Genomic DNA, 21,694 nt, shown 5'->3' with positions numbered 1-21,694 from the left:
CCGCAAAACTCCCTCAGAAAAAAAACTGAAGAAAAAGTAACACCCTTTTTAAGAAGAAGAGGCTTTAAAAAAAAAGGACATTTCGTATTTTCAACACTTTTACTACTACGCGTTAATGCAAAACGCATTTAGCAGTAGTATTGACGAAACACGCTCTTCTTTTGCGCTCTCTTTCTTAGTTGTCGTTGAGTCGTGATACGAAGAAGAGAAGAAGAATAGAAGAAGAGGAATTATAGAAAACCATCAGAGACGACACCTTTACCGAGAGAAATGATGATGATGATGATGATGATGGAAAAAAAGCACATGGGACCACGAAACTGCTTCATCCTCCAAACGATACACGAGTCCGTGTATTCCCAAAACTCCTGTTCAAACGCCGAAACCCCTTCTTTGTCTTCTTCTTCGATGAGCGAGAACGACGAGGAGAACAAATTCTGTTTCGATTGTAAGAAGAAATTGGGCGTGTATTTGCACTGTAAGTTTGGGACGCTGTTGTGTCGAGCGTGCGCGGAGGAACACAAAACGGATGGGCAGTTGAAAATAGAAAGCGGGAAGTACCTGAAGTGCATTTTTTTTAACCATCAGGTTAAAGAGGAGTTTTCGCCGCTGTTCTCCCCGATGATGATGTCCGCTTCGTCGTCCGCGTTGGAAGACGATTCAGACGACGACGAAGACGTCGATGGTGGTGTTGAAAACGACGAGAACGCTTTGAGCGAAGAACGAGAACCGATTTTAACGGAGCTCGAACTGGCCACGCTGAGCGCCGGCGGTAACCGCGCTTTGTCCTTGTTCCTTAAAAACGAGCACGGTATCATCGTGGGTAACTTGAACGCGAAAGATCGCGTGAAGTTTTACAAAGAATGTCGAGAATTGCGAGCGTATAGGGTGGAACTCGCGATGGCAAGTTCGATGCGAATGCACGCGTTGAGAGAGGAGTATAAAGAGTTTCTCGACGATTATCACGCGGCGACCGAAAGCGGTAGCATAAGTAGCAACGATAAGAGTACGAAGAATAAGAAAAAGATTAGAAAAATATCGGACAGTTTGGGTTCGGCGTTGACAAACATCGATAAGGAGTTGATGGAGGAGAAAAGAAGAGAAGAGGAGGAGGAACGACTACAACAAGAAGAAGAAGAAGAAGAAGAAAAGAGCGACGAGAACAAACGAGAAGAAAAAGATGACGGCGATGAACCGAGAACGCCGGATAGCGAATCAAAAGAGGAGACAAGGACGACGACGACATCTTCGTCGCTTTTTTCCAGTCCGACGAGTTTGTTAAAGTCTATCGATACGTCCGGATTGAATAAAATCGGAACGTGGGTGCAAAGCATTACTGCGACGGCGACGACGAAAAGTAGCGAAAGCGGCAACAGCGATAAAGAGAATAATAGCGACGACGAGAAAGAAACGATGGAGAAAGCAGAGGTACGACCCGGAAAAGAGGAAGATTTACTCGATGAAATTGAAACTATCGCGGAAGCCGCCGCCGCCGAGGTATCGTCCACTGGCGCGAACATCAATGATAAAAGTAATGAGACCAATAGTAGCAGTAATAGTAGTAGCGATAGTGATGAGCTGCTCAACGAAATCGACCAAATTGTCGCCGAAGTTGATGACGACGACAATTCAGTGAAAGAAAAAGAAGAAGAGGAAAGAAAAGAAGAGCGTAATATTACTACTTCGAGCGATGGCTCGTCAAGATTAGCCTCATCGCCTCGTTCGGTGAGATTCGTCAAAATTCGAAACGAAGCTGCCACGGCGGTGCAGAAACACTGGAAAGGATCGAACGAGCGCAAAGCCTTTTTGAACCAAAAACGCGCGGCGACGACGATTCAATCGAGTTTTCGAGGAAACAAAGCGCGTAGCGGCGTCGTCCGAGAAATGAAGGAAGAAGTCAAGCGAATAGAAAAAGAAACGGAAGCGGCAATTAAGATTCAATCGAGATTTCGAGGAAGTAAAGCTCGAGTAACCATCGCGGAACTTCGTGAAGAAGTTCGACGAAAAGAAGAAGAGCGCGTCGCGCTTGAAGCTAAGCGAGAGCGAGAGCGCGTCGAACGGCAGAGCGCGATAACTATTCAAAAATCTTTCAAAGGTATGCAGCAACGAAAAGTTTACGGCGAATTTAAAGCTTGTAAAGCGCGGGACCACGCAGCTACACACATCCAAAGTTATTACCGAGGTGTAAAAACGAGAGAACAGGTAGCAAACGATCGCAAAGCGCGATTGTTACTGGCTGCACTCGAGAAAAGAGAGGCTGAAAATGAAAAGAGAGTACGCGCGGCTATTCTTTTGCAAGCGCATTCGAGAGGGTTCTTGGCAAGAAGAGAGGCGCGGGAGTTGCGTGAGTTTGCAAAAATTAAAATTGAGGCGAAATTATACGCTCGCAAACGAGTCGAGGAACGCATCGAGGCCAAGATGAACGAATTGAGAACGCGGAATGGCATCTGCGCGTAGACATTTCGATAAAGAGAGAGAGGTGCCAGAACGCTGTTACTCACTTTTTCTTTTTCTTAATTTATCATCATCAGCTATTATCAGCATCGTCGAGTGTAAACATCCTTCGAACAATCTCAACTGCTTTTTTAACTTTGTTCTTTTTCATTTCCACCATGAGCGTACATCCATCACCGGCCCGAGTAGGAAGGATGGCGCACGAATTCGGTACGCGCGGCGTTACGTATCCATCAAATTGTGTCGCTTTCACGCCGCGCCCTAACTCCAAATTGTAAAAATCGAACGTCATCCAATTCGTCGCGCTTAAATCGAGCGAATTCAACATGGAATGCAATGAAATTAAATGTTCGCGAAACGATATATTATCCAAAGATCCGAGCGCGAGTCTGACTCTTGTTCGCGAATCAATCACGCGCGAGTCTCCTTCGCGATATTTCTGCAAGGATCTCCTGATTTCTCTCGCTCGTTTTTCAACAGATGCGTACACATCATCGACAGCAATAATATGCGCAAACGAAGCGTTGCCGAAATAGTTTCTCGGCAGAACACCGTAATTTCTATAGTTTATTGCAATATTGGCGTAAGATGGTTTCTTCTTCGTGCTCTTCTTCTTCTTCTCCTTCCTCTCGTTCACTAAAGAAAGAAGCTTCCAACAAAACGCGGTGGCGATGTCGTTCGAGCTCACGTAATCATCCTCGACGACGTAATCTTCAACTGGAGCCAACTGCGCAGTTCTCGTTTTCATGTTGCGAATGAAGGTTTCGCTCAATTTAATTTGAATCCTAGTGGTTTTCGAAAAGATAAATTTTAGACCACCGACCAAAATACCGCGAAGCGCTCGAGACGGTTTTACTTTTACGCACCCGTGTTCGACGAGTTCAGGATACGCGATAAACTCGCCGTACTCTTTAACTTTCATTTCTTCTCTCTTTGAGAGTTTAAAGTATTCCAAACGCTTACTCGTTGGCAGGTGAATCTCACTCAAACGTCGCTTAGAAAGTAAGTATTCTCTTTGTTGTAGTCGTTGTCGTTGCTCTTCTTGCTCTTGGATGATGCGACAAAAGAAAGAAAGAAACGTCTTCATCGAGTCCCCGTCGCACGCGTAGTGCTTCACAAAGAAAGTCAGAACTTCCCATTTCTCTTCGTTATTCTTAGTAAATGAACGAACGTTCGTTTTCTGTACCGCCATGCACGTTCTTCGAGGAATTTTCAAAGGTTTCGTCTTTCTTTCAACTCTTTCCATTATTCTCTTTTTCTCCTCCTCCTCCTCCTTTTCCTCCTTTTCCTCCTGATGGTATAACACGTCCACCTCTTTCCAATACACGCCGCATTGTTCTCTACCTGAAAGGCTTGGCATTGCAGGCCAATCCACCACTTTCATGGACAGCGGGAAATACCTCAAGGTCTCGCTCAGTGCCTGCTTCAGCAGGCAACTCGAAGGCAAAGATCTCGAAGAAGAAGAAGAAGAAGAGGTGAAAAAAAATGACCAACACGTTTGTAAATTCGATATCGCGGGATATTTATCGATCGGCGCGAACGGGATATCGACGGGCGGTTGCAGATCATCATCGCGTTGCGGAGCAAAGATTCGATCTTCTCGATGTGCAAGGATTTCGATTCTATAACGCCGCCGCCGCCGCATATCTATCGATCGTGCGCGTATTTTGTGAAAGAGAAGGAACTTTTTTTTTTTTCTTGAAAAACGAGCGTTACAACTAAAAAGTAAACTAAACGGAAGAAGACATTTTTTTTTTCTCCTTGATCTGCGCGTTCAGAGCATCGATTTCTTTTTGATTCTCGCTCTCTCTCGCGCCTCTCGCGCCTGGTTCGTACTTCATCAACATCTTTGATTTCTTCTTAATCTGTCTTTTCCTTGGCTCGATCAATTCTCTTCTCTGATAGGACTTCAAACGATCTTTTAATAACGTGTGCGCACCGTGCAGCGTTCGTAAATTTCCATTGACTTGTTCTGTAAACAACACCTCCGGTAAATCTTCCTCGTATTTGTGCTTTCCTAACCGCCGAGGTTGCGTTTCCTCGCGCTCTTTTCGCGTTAAGTGAAGCCTGTGCCGTTTCATTTCGTCGCGTTTTTCTTTTTCCGCGATATCTTTCGTTATTGATTTCAATTCGCTTAAATCCCGTCGTTGTTTCTTCAATTGCTTTCTCTCTTCGATTTCTTTTTGTAACTGTTGATGTCGGGCGCGTTTATTTCGCGCGGCTTTGTTGAGCTTTTCCGAGGTATTCGCTGCACTTTTGTTCTTCTTCGCGTTTACTTTTCCTTCGTCGTCCTCGTCCTCGTCCTCGTCGTCCTCATCCCCAAACCCAGTTTCGTAATACAACTCTTTTATCCGCATCGCGTCCGCTTTCTGCCCTAACAACGGCGGTCGCACCGGATTCAATTGCTCTTTATAGTCCTTTGCGATTTCCTTCGCCGCCGCTTTCATGATGACTTCGTTTCGCAAATCTTCTGGTGGATTGTACGAACATCCGGCCTCGTCCACTTGTACCGGTTTCGCGTGCTTTCGATCCACCGTCGGTCGCAAAATTTTCATCGCCTGTCGGGCGATTCCCGTGGCCCTCGGGAAGTGCTTTTCCCACAAGCTCAGACCGTTTTGTTCGTCTGCGCGTTCGAGTGTTCTTTCGGTTTTCTTTCCCTCTTCCTCCTCTTTTTCCTTCTTCTTCATGACCGCCACGTTTCCGTCAACCGTTCGATGTTTCGTCGGTTTCGGATACGACTTTTCCACTTTTTCCCTTCTCAATATCGAATCCACCCGTAACGTTTTCATCCGAGCTCGTTGTTTTTTCGTTAAAAACAAAGCACCCCCTCCCGCGGAAGCATTAGCAGACGTTTTGTGCGTGATTGTCGCAGTATCTACCACGAACAGTTCCTCGTCTCTCTTCTTCCTCTCCATCGACGCCGCCGCCTTCGATGGAGAGGAGGACATCATCATTTCCTCCTCCATCGCCGCCCATTTTTGCTTCATCTTCTTCATCTTCTTCTTCTTCTTCGCCGCCGCCATACTCCTTTCTTCTTCTTCTTCTTCTTCTTCTTCTTATTATTATTATTTAAAACGCGGGCAACAACAACGCGCGCAAAACTGTGATGAGAGACGCTTTCGAGAGAAAGAAAGAAAGAAAGATGAGATGTGTTCTGTGTTTTGTTCTTGATTTTTTTCAAACCCTAAAAGCTGTGCCTAAGAATGCCCTAAAATCTAATTTGGGCTACGTATTTTAACGACACTCATCAAATCCCCTAGAGTACATTTAGCTATGAGTAAAAAAGATGATATGATTTGAGATGACGATGAAGATGCGGATTTTGCGGAGAAGCGCTGAACCGTGTGCTTTTGATGTGTCGTCGTCGTCTTCCTTCTCGTTTGAAAGTCTTTTCCTTTTTCTTCGACGGAGTATTCTCGAAAGTACTCCTCCTCGTCGTCGTCATCATCATCATCATCATCATCATCATCATCATCATCATCATCATCATCATCATCATCATCATCATCGTTCGCTTCATCATCTTCTCTCCTCAAAACAACAACGCAAAACACATCGTGTATTCTTAAATTCTCAGAAAGAAGAAAGCGCAGAGGCAAAGAAGACAGCGTTCCCATCAAAACCGCGTCTTTTGACGACGAAAACGACGACGAGAAAAACTGCTTCTTTTAGTACTTTTGCGACGAAGTGTAGCAGCGCTTTGAAAGTAAAAGTAGAAGTAAAAGAAGAAGAAGAAGAAGAAGAAGAAGAAGAAGAGAAAGAAGAAGGGTCGACGATATACGCGATATCTACGCCGCCGGGAAGAGGTGGCGTGGCCGTTTTGCGAATATCCGGCCCGAAGAGCTGGGAAGTTGGGGAGAGACTGACGTTAACTGGACTTCTCAAAGAAAAAAGGGGAAGGTTGGAAGATGTGGACGAATATATTTCTTCGACGAGAAAGAGGAGGAAGAAGAGGAGGGAAATGGCGAGACCGGGGGTACTGCGACGCGCTCAGTTTGTTTTTGAAACAAGAGAGAGAGAATTAGAGGAAATGGACGAGTTAGAACTAGAAGACGACGACGATGAATTCGACAAAGTGGAAGGTGGTAAAGGTCAAGGAAGAAGAAGAGAAAATCAAGCGCCAGCTGTGGCGAGAAGGAAAGAGAAAAATACCATCGGGGTTATCGATGAAGGATTAATCGTGTTCTTCGAAGCGCCGCGCTCGTTCACGGGAGAAGATGTGTGCGAGTTGCACATGCATGGTTCCATAGCCGTGTGCAAAAAGGTATTGGAGGTATTGGCGACGATGAGCGCTGTCGACGAAAAGGATGATGGAAAAAATAGTCCCACGTTGTTGTCTTTTCGAAACTTGAGACCGGCAGAACCTGGAGAGTTCAGCAAACGCGCATTTCTGAACAAGAAGATGAATTTAGTTCAAGCGGAATCTTTGGCAGATTTGATAGAGTCGGAAACAGAAGCACAACGAGCGTTGGCTGTGAGTGAAATAGAACTCGGTAGCGCTGACGGGGATGTTAGCTATCGTCGTGCTCCGACTGCTTCGTCGTTGTCGAGGAAAGTAGACGAGTGGACGAACGTGTTGACGAAGGCTTTAGCCGTGTGCGAAGCGGTTTTAGATTTCCCTGGCGAAGATCCAAAGCTCGAATCGTCTTTGATTCACCGAGACGTATTACCAGCGATTTGCCGCGTGAAAGGTGAAATTGACGCGGCGTTAAAAGACGCCGAGGCGAGAGAGTTAGTTCGGACCGGTGTTCGCGTGTGTATAGTGGGTGCCACGAATGCGGGGAAATCGACGTTGTTGAACTACTTTGCGAAAAGAAACGTGGCTATCGTTTCGAAAGTTCCAGGAACAACAAGAGACGTCGTCGAGGTGAGTTTAGAGTTAGATGGGAGAAAAGTAGTTATTTTTGATACCGCCGGGCATCGATTTTTGCCAATAGCGGGAAAAACTTCATCAACGTCGGAAATAATGGAAGAATGCTACGACGCCGGAGACGAGGACGAATCACTTTTCGACGACGAGTACGAAAGAAGAGTCGGTAAGCTTTCGGACGACACGAAAGATTTAATCGATGAAATTGAAAGAGAAGGCATCGAAAGAGGTAAAAATGTAGCAAAAATGGCGGATATCATCATCGAAATGATCGACGCCACAAATCCTAAGAGAATCGATTTTGCGAATATGAACATTAAACGTGCGGATGGTATTAAAATAATCTCAGTCGTGAATAAATGCGACGCGTTGTATGTTTTGGAAGAAGAAGAAGAAGAAGAAGAAGAAGAAGAAGAAGTATATTCAAGGTATGATCGTTCCCTTCTTCGTCTCAGTTTACGAACCGGACAGGGACTAGAAGCATTAACGAAAGCTGTCTCTAATGCCGTCCAAGAGTGTACAATAACAGCATCGTCATCTTCATCTCAAGCCAGCGACGGCGCTACGGCTGCCATTGCCCGATCTCGTCATCGTGCGCACGCTCGCGCAATATCCAATTCCCTTGGCGCGTGTCTCTCCGAGCTAAATAAGGAAACCACTAGCGATGATAACGTCAAAAAAACAACAGAAGATGAAGGAAGTAAATGCTCTTTGAACCATTCTCTGGGTCATGTGAGAACTGAACTCGTCGCCGAGGATTTACGGGAGGCGTTGGACAATTGCTCTCGCGTAGTTGGTCGGTTGGATGTGACAGAAAACGTTCTCGATGTTTTGTTTTCCGAGTTTTGCATTGGGAAGTAGCGCATTTTTTATCTTTATCTTCCACACGTGGTTTTCAAAAAAATATTTTTTTACAAATACGCGTCTACTCACCACAGCGACGAGATGAACACATGAAACTTCGACTAAAGCACACTCCCGTAGCGTTGTTGCACGTTTTCTCTCTCTAATACTTCGCTCTTTGACACTAAATATGAACTTTCATCTTTGTTTCGAAAGAGAGAGAAGGGACTTCCGTAAAACAAGCTGCGGCGTTCATTAGATGAGAAGAGAGCGTACAGCGCGATGACCGTAGCAGCTAAACCATACACTTTCAAGTAGAATACGGTGGAAGAATCGCCTCCCTTCGCAAAGTATGGATTTTCTTTTCCCGCTTGGACTCCCGACGACGACGACACCGTCCTCGGCGATCCAAGCTCGCTTCGAGCGCTGGTGGTGGGCGCTTTAGAAGCTTGTGTTCCTTCTATCGTTTCCCCACATCCATACGTCGTCGAGAACGTCTCTTTCGCGACAGGATTATTCCCCGCGTCGATTATTTTACTTCCGAGCTTATCTGCATTTACGGTGATTTCGTAAGTACCGTGCTCCGCATCGTACGGAAAAGAAATCATGAGAGAATTTCTGTCCAGACACGCAAAATTGTAATGAAAATATACGTCATTTTTGTCCACTTCACCACCTGAAGTTATCTTCGTTCCATCGCATGTCTTGACGCGCCTAATCGCATATGTCATGTGATCAGCTTGAAGCTGAGGACAAACAATTGGCTCGGAGTAATCAATCGTGAAACGATTGTGGAGCATGCGCATATCAATGGCTTCGGGTTTCTTCACATCAACGATGATGTTCAAGTTTTCTTCCGTGACAGAGCCTTTTACATCTGCAGTTGCAAACGAGTCGTACCCGGAGCAGAAGACTTTAGCTCTGACTTCGTAAGATCCGTCTTTCAAACCGTTCATAAAGTACTGACGCTGAAGATTCCATTTGAAAGTGCATCCTTCGCCGCGCGCCGAATTACACTGCGCGTCAGCATCTTTCACGTCGCGTTTCCAGATATCCGAATCATTACCGATCATGTCCCACGCATTTATCCACTCGCCGACCCCCAGTTTTCTCCACTGCACGCGAACGAATTCAACACTTGGATGAACCAAATGGTTTGTATGTTTTGTGTTGCCTTCAATCTCATCGGCAGACCACAAATTCATTGGATCCGGATTCATCAGCGTCATATTCACATACGGCGAAGTTTGTTTCGAAAGCACCGCGTTCAAGAAGGTATTGTACGTGGTCAGATCCCAATTAACTTTTGGGCACTCGCGTTCCCATTTAAAATCGCCTAAAAACGCTGTTGAAGAGATGGGCGATCTGTACAACCAGTCTCTCGACATTTGCCATTCACATTCAGATACCAACTGCACTCCGATAGAAGAATACTTATGAGCAAATTGTCCTTTCATGACATTCAAGGATAAACGCGTATACTTCAAATCTCCGTTGGAGTCAACCGAAGGTACGTCGTGTAAAGGAACTAAGCTATGGAAAGGAGCAAGACTGTCCGCCCCATTGATTGAGAATGATAAGTCCATCATGTTCCCGCCAAAATCGCCCGCATATTTACTTCCCGAGGTGAGCAACAACCCATAGATGTGCCCTTCCCTATAAGGCGATTCGTTGGTAATCATAAGATCAAACAAAGCCCTTTGACCAGGGGGGATAAACTTATTATTTGCGCCAGCGCTCCACTCGGTTTCAATAATTAGGCCAGATTCTCTCCACATGGTGTTTGGTTCGCCCGGGCATTTTGACGCGCCCCCGATTGTTCGGAAGATTGGTGTCCCAAAACGCTTGTCGCTCAAAACCTGAACCACGAATTTGTCATACGGATCACCATCACCAAGTGTGTACGAGACTTCCAAATCTCCATACTTTGACCACGCCACGGCATGTTCGAGAGCGATTGATTTTCCTTTTCCCCAGCCCGTGTTATCTTCTCCATCTACGATGGAAACGGAGTATTCGCCTGACCGGCTGCCTCCAAAACCGCCCTCAGCTTCAATGGCCCACGAATAACTAAAGCCGTCGATATTAGAAGATAAATCAGAGTGAAACTCAAGCACGTGCCCGCCTCCGGAGAACGTCAAATAGATTGATTGCTCCGGACCTTTTGACGATGGGTTCATTTTCGGATCGTGGGTGTTCCCTCCACTGAAGCTGAAAGGCGCCTTTGATCCGTACATAGAAGCATCGATATACTGCGCAACTGTATCTTTTTCGAAGAATGAATCGTCAAGAGCCATATCACCGCGCGCGCGCACATCCGCTTCAGCGCCATCTGACATACCTCGAGAGAAGAGGCTATCAGGCACTGCATCGCTATCATTCTCAACAGAAGTAAATACATTTTTACCAACTTCATCACCCTTCAGTTGCCAGCTTTCTAACCCGGAACCTTTATCTGGGAACCATCTGCCGGTGTTGCCTTGGTCAGGATCGCTGCCTTCGCCTTCAATAATTTCATCCATATCAAGACTACTTTGTTTCAAGGAGCTCAGAGATGCCGTGGCTCCTTTTTGGGGGATTGATTTCCAGACGGCATTCAAGTCCCTCCAATCCTGTTCAGCCGTGTAATCCGATCGATCTTTATCGCCAGTATACGCTCCATACGCATCATCAATATTCGGCTTCATTAATCTGCCAAAGACAGAGCTATCGGAACTGAAAGGAACGGCGGATTTATCGAATGCTGCTTCAATTTCACCCATCTTTGTCTTTTGTTCTGGAGTTTTAAGAGCTAAAAAGCCTTCTGGGTTGAAATCCGGTGACGACCATTCAATTGTTTTCTTCCAATCCTCCAAGGATTGTTTCAAACGGTGCTTCCAGATTGATTTAATCTCTTCGTTGGATTTACTACCAAACTCGCCGTCGGTCATTATCGCGTCTTTATCACTCGCGGTGGCAATTAATCCGTCGATTTCTGGAATTAGTTTGTACTCCACGTGAAAAATGGAAACGACGTACGATGTAGGTTTTCTCGGAAGCCACTGCACTTCTTCGATTACTTTTAAACAGCTGTCTCGGATGTCAACAGTGTCAACTCTCAAGTAGACTATTTCAAATCCACCGCCTAAGATTGTGTCGCCAACGCGACCGGGTAATCCCTCCTCTTCCGATGAACTGATTGTTCTGTCTAAAGTAAAATGGAAGTCCCATCCATTATCGGTCGTTGCAGAGACACTTACATCTGGGCCGGAAAATTCAGTTCCTCCCGATTGGCCAACGCTGAAACCCAACGTCCCCTTTGAGCCCTCCGGAGCTTCATCATCGAATTCAAGAAGTACGTTGGCGTACGATGACCCAGCGGATAATCCGGGAACTTCAACACTGAAGCCAAGCTCGGCTCCTAAAGCCCAGTCCGCGGCGAAATCAATACCGGTACCCCTCGTCGTTTCAAGGCCAAGCTCTAAATCGATATGAGTTCCTTGCATGATACTAGCGAATGAATGACCACCAGGAGGGTCGTGAACGACGGTGTACACCAGTCCGCGAATAGGCGCCGTCGCATAAAATTTCGTGTCAGACTGAAACCTAGCGCTTGGATCAGATCCTCCACCACGTATTTTACTCGCGACCGTGACAAATTCGCGCTCTACCGCCAAGTTTGTAACGGCCCATCCATCGTTACGTTCAATGCGCGCCAGAAATTTGCGTCGGTACGGCGAGACAAGATTTGGAACAGCGCCTTTCGATGAAATTTCGAGAGAGTTTGGATCCTTTCCTGTCCCGACGGTAGCAAATTGAACCAAGCTCGAGGAGGCGTTTACAGCGGTAAAGACGCACTCGTCTGACGGTTCGCTAGATGAATGACAAGGATTCATCGCTTGTGGGCTGACATCTTGTTGAATCTGAACTTGAACTCCTAACTTTGTCGGTACATCGTTAATGATGGACTGGAAGTTTGAACAATACGTGATGGTATTCGGCCCGGTATAATGCGCTTCGATTACTTTCATCGATACATACTTCATAGTGGATAGTTGCGGCGATACCTTGGAGTATTGCAAATTAGAAGATCCAATTAAATGTTTTTGCGTTAAGTCGTGCTTAGACAAGTCCGTTCCAAGACACGTCTCGTCCGATCGGATCGCAGTGAATGGAGTTTGCAAAGCTTTCTCCGGTATATCACCAAACGTTGGTTCTGCGCAAAACCAGCCGTGATAGACGTACCTCACTTCTGCGGAAGTACGTTTTAATAATAACATGGTTTGTACGAGAACATTTCTATCGCGGAAGAACTGCATGATATTAGATCCCGGCGGCGTGCATGAAGCGCCGTTGTATTCAGCGATGATTTTTGATTCAGTTAAAGCGGATACATCAGGAGCTTGAGCAAGTTGAATGTAGTAATCCATGGCCGCATACGGCCAAAGGCGTACGTTCGATGATTCATTTTTTGGATCTACTAAAGGCCACTGATCTTTTGCAAAGCGCGAGCCTGTAGATCCAACAATATCTTTATCGAAAACTTCAACTGGTGCCCCGCACCCGTTCGCAGGCGTTATCAATAACGAGTATTCCGTATATGGAGTCCCGCACGCGCCGGCGTACAATCCAACATCTACCGGCCGTTCTGTGACGTCAAAATAGACCACAAACTCACCACCTACGATGTTTTCCAACTCATAGTATATGTTTTTAGTGAAGATTGTTTCGTATAACTTAACAGAAGTCTCATTTTGCACTGAGCAAGGAAAGTCATCTAAATCGTTTCCCCCGAAACATAAATCGTGACCGTCGTAGGACGCAATAAAAGCCCAAGTTTCCCCGGGTGTTATGCTTAAATCAAATCTCCCCAAATCGTCTGCGGTATAGTTCGTTGCTTCAACATCATATTTGTACCCTTTCGGAGAACACTCTTTCCTTGCGATCTCCTCTGCATCGCATTTCTTTCCCTCGTAAGCACTAATCGTTGCAAATTGAAGGCCGCAGACGAAATCTTGTGTTCGCGATGCTGGAAATCGTACCATCCCCGTGACGAGAACAGCTGTATTATCCTCGATATCTTCGCCAGCCGCCCCAAGATGTTTTATGGGTAAAACTTTTTCACTATTGTCGCCAAAAACGTGAACTACATCCGGTAATCTTTGGATCGCATGCACTTCCACTTCATCCGGGTCAAACATTTCTTTGGTGATACCGTGGACGGCGTGAGAGAAAGCAACGCGATCTGCTTTATCGATATGTTTAGTCAATTTCATATTCTTTGAAGTGGGGTAAGTAGCCAAAGGGACCGCGTAAAGCTTCGTTTCCGGAAGAGCATCAACGCCCATGCTCGCCAAAAGAGAGTTTTTGGAAATTTCAGATTTCAATGGAGTACCCATCGTAAAATCTGTGTAAGACGATTCAAACTTATCGGACCACTTTTGCCATCTTTCCTCGGAAAAAGGCAACGCTGGTTTGTCAATAGGTAAGACAGAAAAGACTGCATTAATTTTAGACACGTCCTTATACTTTGCCGAGAATTGCGTTAAGTGCTTCGTGCCAACGGCTGGATAAACCAGCCAAGGCACGCCATAAATAATCCCTTTGTCTAAAGCAGTCACTGCGTTCGTGAACTCAATTTTATTCAGGGTTCCCGTCTCATCTCTGTCTAGAATTTTCCAAAACTTCTCTTGAAGCACAACGTGTGCGTCGATATACCTCGTCCTGTTTTTACAGTAAGATATAAATTCAGTCTTATCTACGACATTATCATCATTTACGTCGACAAATGCATGCGTCGGTGGAGGTGGAGATGGGGGTGGAGATGGGGGCGGAGATGGCGGCGGAGATGGAGGAGGCGAGGGAGGGGGCGACGGTGGCGGAGGAGAAGGCGGAGGCGGAGAAGGTGGTGGCGGAGGAGAAGGTGGAGGCGGAGAAGGTGGAGGTGGTGACGGAGGAGGAGGTGGAGGAGAAGGAGGAGGAGGTGGATTGGGCAACGCTTCAAACCTAATACCCGTGAGCGACAACCACCCGTGATGAGCACCGCCCGCAATCCAATGTATTTGTCCGTTTGGAAGTACATCCACGCGACTCGTGTATTGATGGTTGTTCAAGTTAAAAATCAAACGCTTCATTGGTCTGCATATTTCCGGTAACGTGGCGATATATCCCCACTTGTTTCCGCTGATCAAACCTTGAACGATACATTCGCCTTTGATCAAAGAGTAGTAAGGCGTCCCCCAGTATCCACCATAGCCTTTCCAACCGTTTGAGAGTTGCAAGGTAGTTTTTGTCGCCTCGCTCGCCGGGAAAGTAACGCCAGCCAATGAGGTCCAGGCATGGCAATGGCCCGTATCTCTATGTATTCTACCGTCGGTCGCAACATGTAAGCGCATGGTGCACTGATGGTTGTTCACGTTGAAAAGCAAACCTTGTCTTGGACGACAGCCCGCTGGTAAAGTGCCCACGTGATTTTTCCCGTTGCCGCCTCCAATCAAGCCTCCTAAAATGCACTCGTTGTTGATTTTGGAGTAATACGGCCCTTCATACGAATGTCCATAGTTTTTGTAGCCGTTATTGAACGGTAATCCAGTTTTCGGCCCGGCGTTGGTCACGAAGACGATTCCAGTCAAAGATAGCCACCCGTGAGAATGACCGCCCGTAACCCAATGAATTTGGCCGTTAGACAAGACATCCACGCGACTCGTGTATTGGTGATTGTTCATATTAAAAATCTCTCGACCGGACGGGCGGCAGTCACTGGGTAACGTGGCTAGATAGTTCCATATGTTGCCTCGCAGCAAGCCTTGGACTTCGCACACGTTATCCTGCACCGTGTACGTTATTTGACCATAAGACCAACCGTAAGGCTGCCAATACCACGACAGTGGAACAACATTTTTCGGAACGGCGACGAATTTGATTCCAGTCAAAGATAGCCACCCGTGATGATTACCGCCCGCAATCCAATGTATTTGTCCGTTTGGAAGTACATCCACGCGACTCGTGTATTGATGGTTGTTCAAGTTAAAAATCAAACGATAATGAGGGCGACACGCGTCCGGTAACGTGGCGATCCATCCCCACTTGTTTCCGCTGATCAAACCTTGAACGATACATTCGCCTTTGATCAAAGAGTAGTAAGGCGTCCCCCAGTATCCACCATAGCCTTTCCAACCGTTTGAGAGTTGCAAGGTAGTTTTTGTCGCCTCGCTCGCCGGGAAAGTAACGCCAGCCAATGAGGTCCAGGCATGGCAACGACCCGTATCTCTATGTATTCTACCGTCGGTCGCAACATGTAAGCGCATGGTGCACTGATGGTTGTTCACGTTGAAAAGCAAACCTTGTCTTGGACGACAGCCCGCTGGTAAAGTGCCCACGTGATTTTTCCCGTTGCCGCCTCCAATCAAGCCTCCTAAAATGCACTCGTTGTTGATTTTGGAGTAATACGGCCCTTCATACGAATGTCCATAGTTTTTGTAGCCGTTATTGAACGGTAATCCAGTTTTCGGCCCGGCGTTGGTCACGAAGGTCATCCCGGAAAGAGATAGCCACCCATGAGAATGACCGCCCGTAATCCAATGAATATCGCCGTTAGACAAGACATCCACGCGACTCGTGTATTGGTGATTGTTCATATTAAAAATCTCTCGACCGGACGGGCGGCAGTCACCAGGCAAGTTACCAATGTGTCCCCAATGGTGTCCTGATAGCAAACCTTCAACGACACAAACGCCGTCGTTGACCCATACAGTCGGGTAATAACCATAATGGTGTCCGTATCCGTTCCAACCGTGATACAAGGATGGGGTTCTTGGATAAGGAACAGAGTTAAAGCTAATGCCTGTTTTCCACTCAATTTCGTAGTCTGCGCCCATTCTAGGCACTATCGCGCTTCCTAGTTCCGCTGTCGGGTTGCAACCATGGTAACTCCTCCCTTCCCAACTACCGTGTTTGTCATAATGCGATTTGATTTTTTCAAGATCGTCACCGTATGCCTTTTTTATATCGGAGTATTTACTTCGATAGCAAAGAGCATCCGCGTCTGACATTACATTTCCATATGTTTCCCAGTTCTTCTTCAAAAGATCTTCATCGAGGGATAAAGCAATTAGAAATGACTCTGGGTTTTTGTTTCCGGTGGCATTTACCATCAACGTATCAATTTCATCGAAAACATCAGTTTTAAATGCCACGGTACCGATGTATGCTTTTCGCATGGTTTGACCACTCAAGTCTAACACATCAATTTCATAATTGCCATCCTCATCGGAAAATGAAGTGTAAGGGCAATCGACATCAACTCCCATGACCTGGATTTCTGAGACGTGATATTTCTGAGACGAGCTCGAAACAGATTTCACCGTGACAACTTTACCAAGGTATGAGTCTACTTTGGTACCTCTGCAATCGTAAGTTCTGCAGATTGAAGAACCAATGTTGAACAAAATTGGATAGCCGTCGGCATAATTTTCTTCGAGTATGCAGGGTGCACCCAAGTCTCCTTCATCTTTAGGATCCGAATAATCTAAGACGCGGACATCGAGCTCAACTTTCTCTTCCACAGAACAGACATTCACTCGATCTATTTTTGAAAATAAGGACAGAGTGACGTTAAACCACTCGCCACCTTCCAACTCAGAATATGAAGATATGTCTTGATCGGTCACTTTGTACGCAGAAGACCTTTTGTTTGGATCCTCTTGTTCTGAGTGCCACGCATTCATGTATGCAGCCAAGTTAATATCGGATGCATCGCGGTCAATCAAAGACGAGCTACTTTGAGATCCTCTGAGTAAACGAGTACAGACACGAACGTTCGGAACTGGCACGCCTGATTTACCGGCGACTACTTTACCCTCGAACATTGCGTAAAAAGGAGTAACGAATGATCTTGGATCTGAAATCTTGGTGACACCCTTAAATTTCGTTTTTATTGCATATTCCCAGGTCTTACCCGGTAACTTGATAGCTTCATCGTCGAAGAAGGTGAGCGAAGAAAACGTCGTCGCGCAATAATCCAACGCAGAGTCAATCATCACCACAGCTTTGTAATTGCCCAGAGGACCAGTAATGGCATCATTTGGTCGTCGCAGTATCTCATACGATAACTCATCTAAAGCAGTGTCTCTGAATGAAAATAAGACACCCTTTTGCGTCGGTGACAACTGCAAATCAATAGCTGCTCCGTTATAGTATAAACCAGCAACGCAAGGGGGCGTGAAACCACTGCTCATTTTTTCCGTGTTGTAGCTTGGAACGATGCAGTACACCCGTCTCGATTGTGGAGTAGCTCGAGCCAACTGCGCGCACGATGTGCGTCTCCCGCATTGGTATACGGAAGAAATGTGCAGCTTCGAAAGCAAACCGGAATAGATTCGAAAGTCATCGAATGTTCCCAAAGCGTCCAATATTTTCACGCTGGATGCCACGAACGGAAAGTCCATTTGAATGTTATCGATGGATTCCAAAGATTTATCGAGAGTCCCATCGACGTAAATAGACAATCCAGTTTGCTTGTTTAAGTTCATAGCGACGTGGTACCACTCATCAACTTCCAACACTTTAGATCCCGTGACCTTTACTTTTGCGTTCAACTGCGCAAATGCGTGGCCAGAAGCATCGATACCAAAGGACTTTTGATAATCTTTAGAGTCGTAACCCATGGCAAACCAGAGATACTGATCACCACCGGTACGTTGCGATAGTCTTACCCATGTCATTATTGATGACTTCGACATTGCTTTTTGGTCGTTCAAAACAAAAGCAGTGGAATGGGAGGTTCTTTTGAAACATTTCCCACCATCTTCGGTTGCAGTCACGCAGCCAGAAGAGGTGATGTAACCGTGGTTAACATTTGACAAAGTTGACGCGCCGGAATTATCGACACTGTTCTTCAAGTCAACATCAAAAGGCAGTTGCGTGACCAATTTCACGGCATCTTCACCGACACCTGCTGTAGGACGCTCATCTTTAAATGCTTGAACGGACTTCTTTTTTGAGTCAGTCTTAAATGCGCGTAACAGTTGACCGTCGGTGTACAAACACTGAAGATCATTAGTACTCGGAACGCGTTTGAAATCCCACTCTAAAGTTACGCCTTCTTTGCTCGATTCACACTCTGCTTCGTTGGCTTGCATGGTAGGGTATGTTGATTTCGTAAAGAAAACATCGGACGCATCCGTCAACGTTGTGCCCGTGCAAGCCAATGGCAACGCTCGAGAAGAAATAACATCACTCATCATGATACCACCGTTGCGAGCTTCAAAATAGTCTTCTTCGATGAGACGATCCAAATAAGTGGCGTCAACGTCGTGTTTAAAGAAAGCATCTCTTATCTCGGCCGCAGACAGCTTACCATCGAGCGGGAAAGTATCGAATTCTCGAAAGATTGATTCCTTCACCCGATCAATCTGGTCGCATTCTGGAGGTTTGACATCCAAAAAAGCCGGGGCAGATTGTAAAAATAATTCAACGATTGATAAGCCTCGGAACGAAGTTGGTAACCAGTCAGAACAACCAGACATGACTGTAAACGTATGCAAACTTTTGAACTTCGTTTGAGATTGCTCTCCGTAGTAGCAGTTGTAAAGAATCTCATACTTTCCTGTAGCCAGCTGATCGTCTTTGTCCGTGAGGCTCAAATACGTTTGCACGTCCGAAGCTTTCGTACCGTCAAAGAAATTATCCCACTTTTTGCATGGCATGTGCGCTTTAGCATTTCCGTAATTGCACTTATTGTCGCCCACTGGTTGTATAAAAGCTTTGCAGTTCAAACCCATTGCCACATTTGCATCTTTTTGAACGGACGACTCAAAGCACGAAGAAGTAGAACACACAGCATGGGAGACTCGTATATCAAAATTAAATTCTTTACTCGTTACCTGTCCCGGAGTAATCTTAATAGAAACTACGGGCGGCAATGGCGGCAACGCTTCAAACCTAATACCCGTGAGTGACAACCACCCGTGATGAGCACCGCCGCTTATCCAATGTATTTGTCCGTTTGGAAGTACATCCACGCGACTCGTGTATTGATGGTTGTTCAAGTTAAAAATCAAACGCTTCATTGGTCTGCATATTTCCGGTAACGTGGCGATATATCCCCACTTGTTTCCGCTGATCAAACCTTGAACGATACATTCGCCTTTGATCAAAGAGTAGTAAGGCGTCCCCCAGTATCCACCATAGCCTTTCCAACCGTTTGAGAGTTGCAAGGTAGTTTTTGTCGCCTCGCTCGCCGGGAAAGTAACGCCAGCCAATGAGGTCCAGGCATGGCAACGACCCGTATCTCTATGTATTCTACCGTCGGTCGCAACATGTAAGCGCATGGTGCACTGATGGTTGTTCACGTTGAAAAGCAAACCTTGTCTTGGACGACAGCCCGCTGGTAAAGTGCCCACGTGATTTTTCCCGTTGCCGCCTCCAATCAAGCCTCCTAAAATGCACTCGTTGTTGATTTTGGAGTAATACGGCCCTTCATACGAATGTCCATAGTTTTTGTAGCCGTTATTGAACGGTAATCCAGTTTTCGGCCCGGCGTTGGTCACGAAGGTCATCCCGGAAAGAGATAGCCACCCATGAGAATGACCGCCCGTAATCCAATGAATATCGCCGTTAGACAAGACATCCACGCGACTCGTGTATTGGTGATTGTTCATATTAAAAATCTCTCGACCGGACGGGCGGCAGTCACCAGGCAAGTTACCAATGTGTCCCCAATGGTGTCCTGATAGCAAACCTTCAACGACACAAACGCCGTCGTTGACCCATACAGTCGGGTAATAACCATAATGGTGTCCGTATCCGTTCCAACCGTGATACAAGGATGGGGTTCTTGGATAAGGAACAGAGTTAAAGCTTGATCCAGCCGACGGTAATTCGAACGGAGCACCTAAAAGGGGTTTCAAAGATGTTGTTGTCAACGCCGCTTTCGAAGAGGTATATTCCGATATCATTTGTTCGTTTGTTGCGGCAGTATTATCACCATTTTTGGCGCCGTACGTATTGTAGTCGACAAAGTCGACGGCATCGTCGTCGAGAGCAAGGGATTCGTAGAAATCAGAAGTAGACGAAGTAGAAGAATCATCTTCATCATCGTTGTCGCTGTTGCCTTCATCCTCGCCGTGTTGGTGATGATGAATTGCGCCCTTTGAATGGCCCAAAAGCGCCGACGAAGAAGCGCTTTTTTTCTCTTCTCCAGCCATGCTTATATCCTTTTCAAAGGTAGAATCTTGCTTCAAAACATTCTTCGCCGGCGCTCCGGAAGTGACCGCATTACCATCTGAAGAGAGAGAGATGTCATCTTTCTTTTCCAACATCGCCTCGAGAACTTTGTCGGTATCGTCACCATTTTTGGCGCCGTACGTATTGTAGTCGACAAAGTCGACGGCATCGTCGTCGAGAGCAAGGGATTCGTAGAAATCAGAAGTAGACGAAGTAGAAGAATCATCTTCATCATCGTTGTCGCTGTTGCCTTCATCCTCGCCGTGTTGGTGATGATGAATTGCGCCCTTTGAATGGCCCAAAAGCGCCGACGAAGAAGCGCTTTTTTTCTCTTCTCCAGCCATGCTTATGTCCTTTTCAAAGGTAGAATCTTGCTTCAAAACATTCTTCGCCGGCGCTCCGGAAGTGACCGCATTACCATCTGAAGAGAGAGAGATGTCATCTTTCTTTTCCAACATCGCCTCGAGAACTTTGTCGGTATCGTCACCATTTTTGGCGCCGTACGTATTGTAGTCGACAAAGTCGACGGCATCGTCGTCGAGAGCAAGGGATTCGTAGAAATCAGAAGTAGACGAAGTAGAAGAATCATCTTCATCATCGTTGTCGCTGTTGCCTTCATCCTCGCCGTGTTGGTGATGATGAATTGCGCCCTTTGAATGGCCCAAAAGCGCCGACGAAGAAGCGCTTTTTTTCTCTTCTCCAGCCATGCTTATGTCCTTTTCAAAGGTAGAATCTTGCTTCAAAACGTTTCTTGTCTCCGTTTCGTATGTAGCCGAAGTATTCGATAAAGCTGTATCTTCTTCGGCAGCATTCGATGTGAGCATCAATCCATGAGGAAGATTTTCAGTACTATCGGTTAAAGAAGAGTAGGGAGTAGGAAACTCTTCTTCCGATCGAGATTTTACTCCTATCATCCTCTTCGTTTTCGACGAAGTTTTAAGCGCCTTCGCCGGCAAAACGAAAAAATTCGTCGCTAAAAGCGCGAAGAAGATTGAGAAGAGGAGAACCGCCGCCGGGTTCACCAACCTCGCGGCCATAGCCCGCGATGAAGTCCGAGACGAAAACGAGTAATTCTTCATTTTCGTCGTCGCGTCTTTTTTCGTGTTTGCGTGCTCTTTTTAAAATCTGTGCCATGTTTATCACATCGTTCGTTGCGTGCGTGGAAAGAGAGGTACGTTTAACGCCGGTCAGTCACTGTCAGCCAGAAAATACGATTCAAAAGAATCCTCACGCACGAGACGATCGAAGATGTGTGTTTGAAGCGAAGCGGTTCGTAGCGATTCGATAAAATTTGGGAAGTGTTACTCCAACACCCTTTCCAAC

At 46.2% G+C, this 21,694-nt stretch overlaps 5 protein-coding genes across 5 annotated transcripts; 2 read left to right on the top strand and 3 right to left on the bottom strand.

The window, feature by feature from the left end:
* Nucleotides 1-270: 270 nt before the first annotated feature.
* Bathy07g00530 (unknown protein) lies at nt 271-2,457 on the top strand (the record flags this gene model as incomplete). The annotated part of the gene is made up of 1 exon (XM_007512274.1): nt 271-2,457. The coding sequence occupies one exon, from the start codon at nt 271-273 to the stop codon at nt 2,455-2,457; it is 2,187 nt and encodes a 728-aa protein (XP_007512336.1).
* A 70-nt stretch (nt 2,458-2,527) lies between these two features.
* On the bottom strand, nt 2,528-4,099 carry Bathy07g00520 (unknown protein; the record flags this gene model as incomplete). Its single annotated transcript, XM_007511968.1, has 1 exon — nt 2,528-4,099. One exon carries the CDS (start codon nt 4,097-4,099, stop codon nt 2,528-2,530), a length of 1,572 nt encoding a protein of 523 aa, XP_007512030.1.
* Nucleotides 4,100-4,184: 85 nt separating this feature from the next.
* On the bottom strand, nt 4,185-5,477 carry Bathy07g00510 (predicted protein; the record flags this gene model as incomplete). The annotated part of the gene is made up of 1 exon (XM_007511849.1): nt 4,185-5,477. The coding sequence occupies one exon, from the start codon at nt 5,475-5,477 to the stop codon at nt 4,185-4,187; it is 1,293 nt and encodes a 430-aa protein (XP_007511911.1).
* A 284-nt stretch (nt 5,478-5,761) lies between these two features.
* Bathy07g00500 (tRNA modification GTPase TrmE) lies at nt 5,762-8,185 on the top strand (the record flags this gene model as incomplete). The annotated part of the gene is made up of 1 exon (XM_007512030.1): nt 5,762-8,185. One exon carries the CDS (start codon nt 5,762-5,764, stop codon nt 8,183-8,185), a length of 2,424 nt encoding a protein of 807 aa, XP_007512092.1.
* Nucleotides 8,186-8,289: 104 nt separating this feature from the next.
* Nucleotides 8,290-21,450, bottom strand: Bathy07g00490 (predicted protein; the record flags this gene model as incomplete). The annotated part of the gene is made up of 1 exon (XM_007511829.1): nt 8,290-21,450. The coding sequence occupies one exon, from the start codon at nt 21,448-21,450 to the stop codon at nt 8,290-8,292; it is 13,161 nt and encodes a 4,386-aa protein (XP_007511891.1).
* Between the last annotated feature and the right edge of the window lie 244 nt (nt 21,451-21,694).

Source organism: Bathycoccus prasinos (genome assembly GCF_002220235.1).
Source record: "Bathycoccus prasinos genomic : Chromosome_7".
NCBI lineage: Eukaryota > Viridiplantae > Chlorophyta > Mamiellophyceae > Mamiellales > Bathycoccaceae > Bathycoccus > Bathycoccus prasinos.
This window is presented reverse-complemented; position numbering and strand designations above follow the sequence as displayed.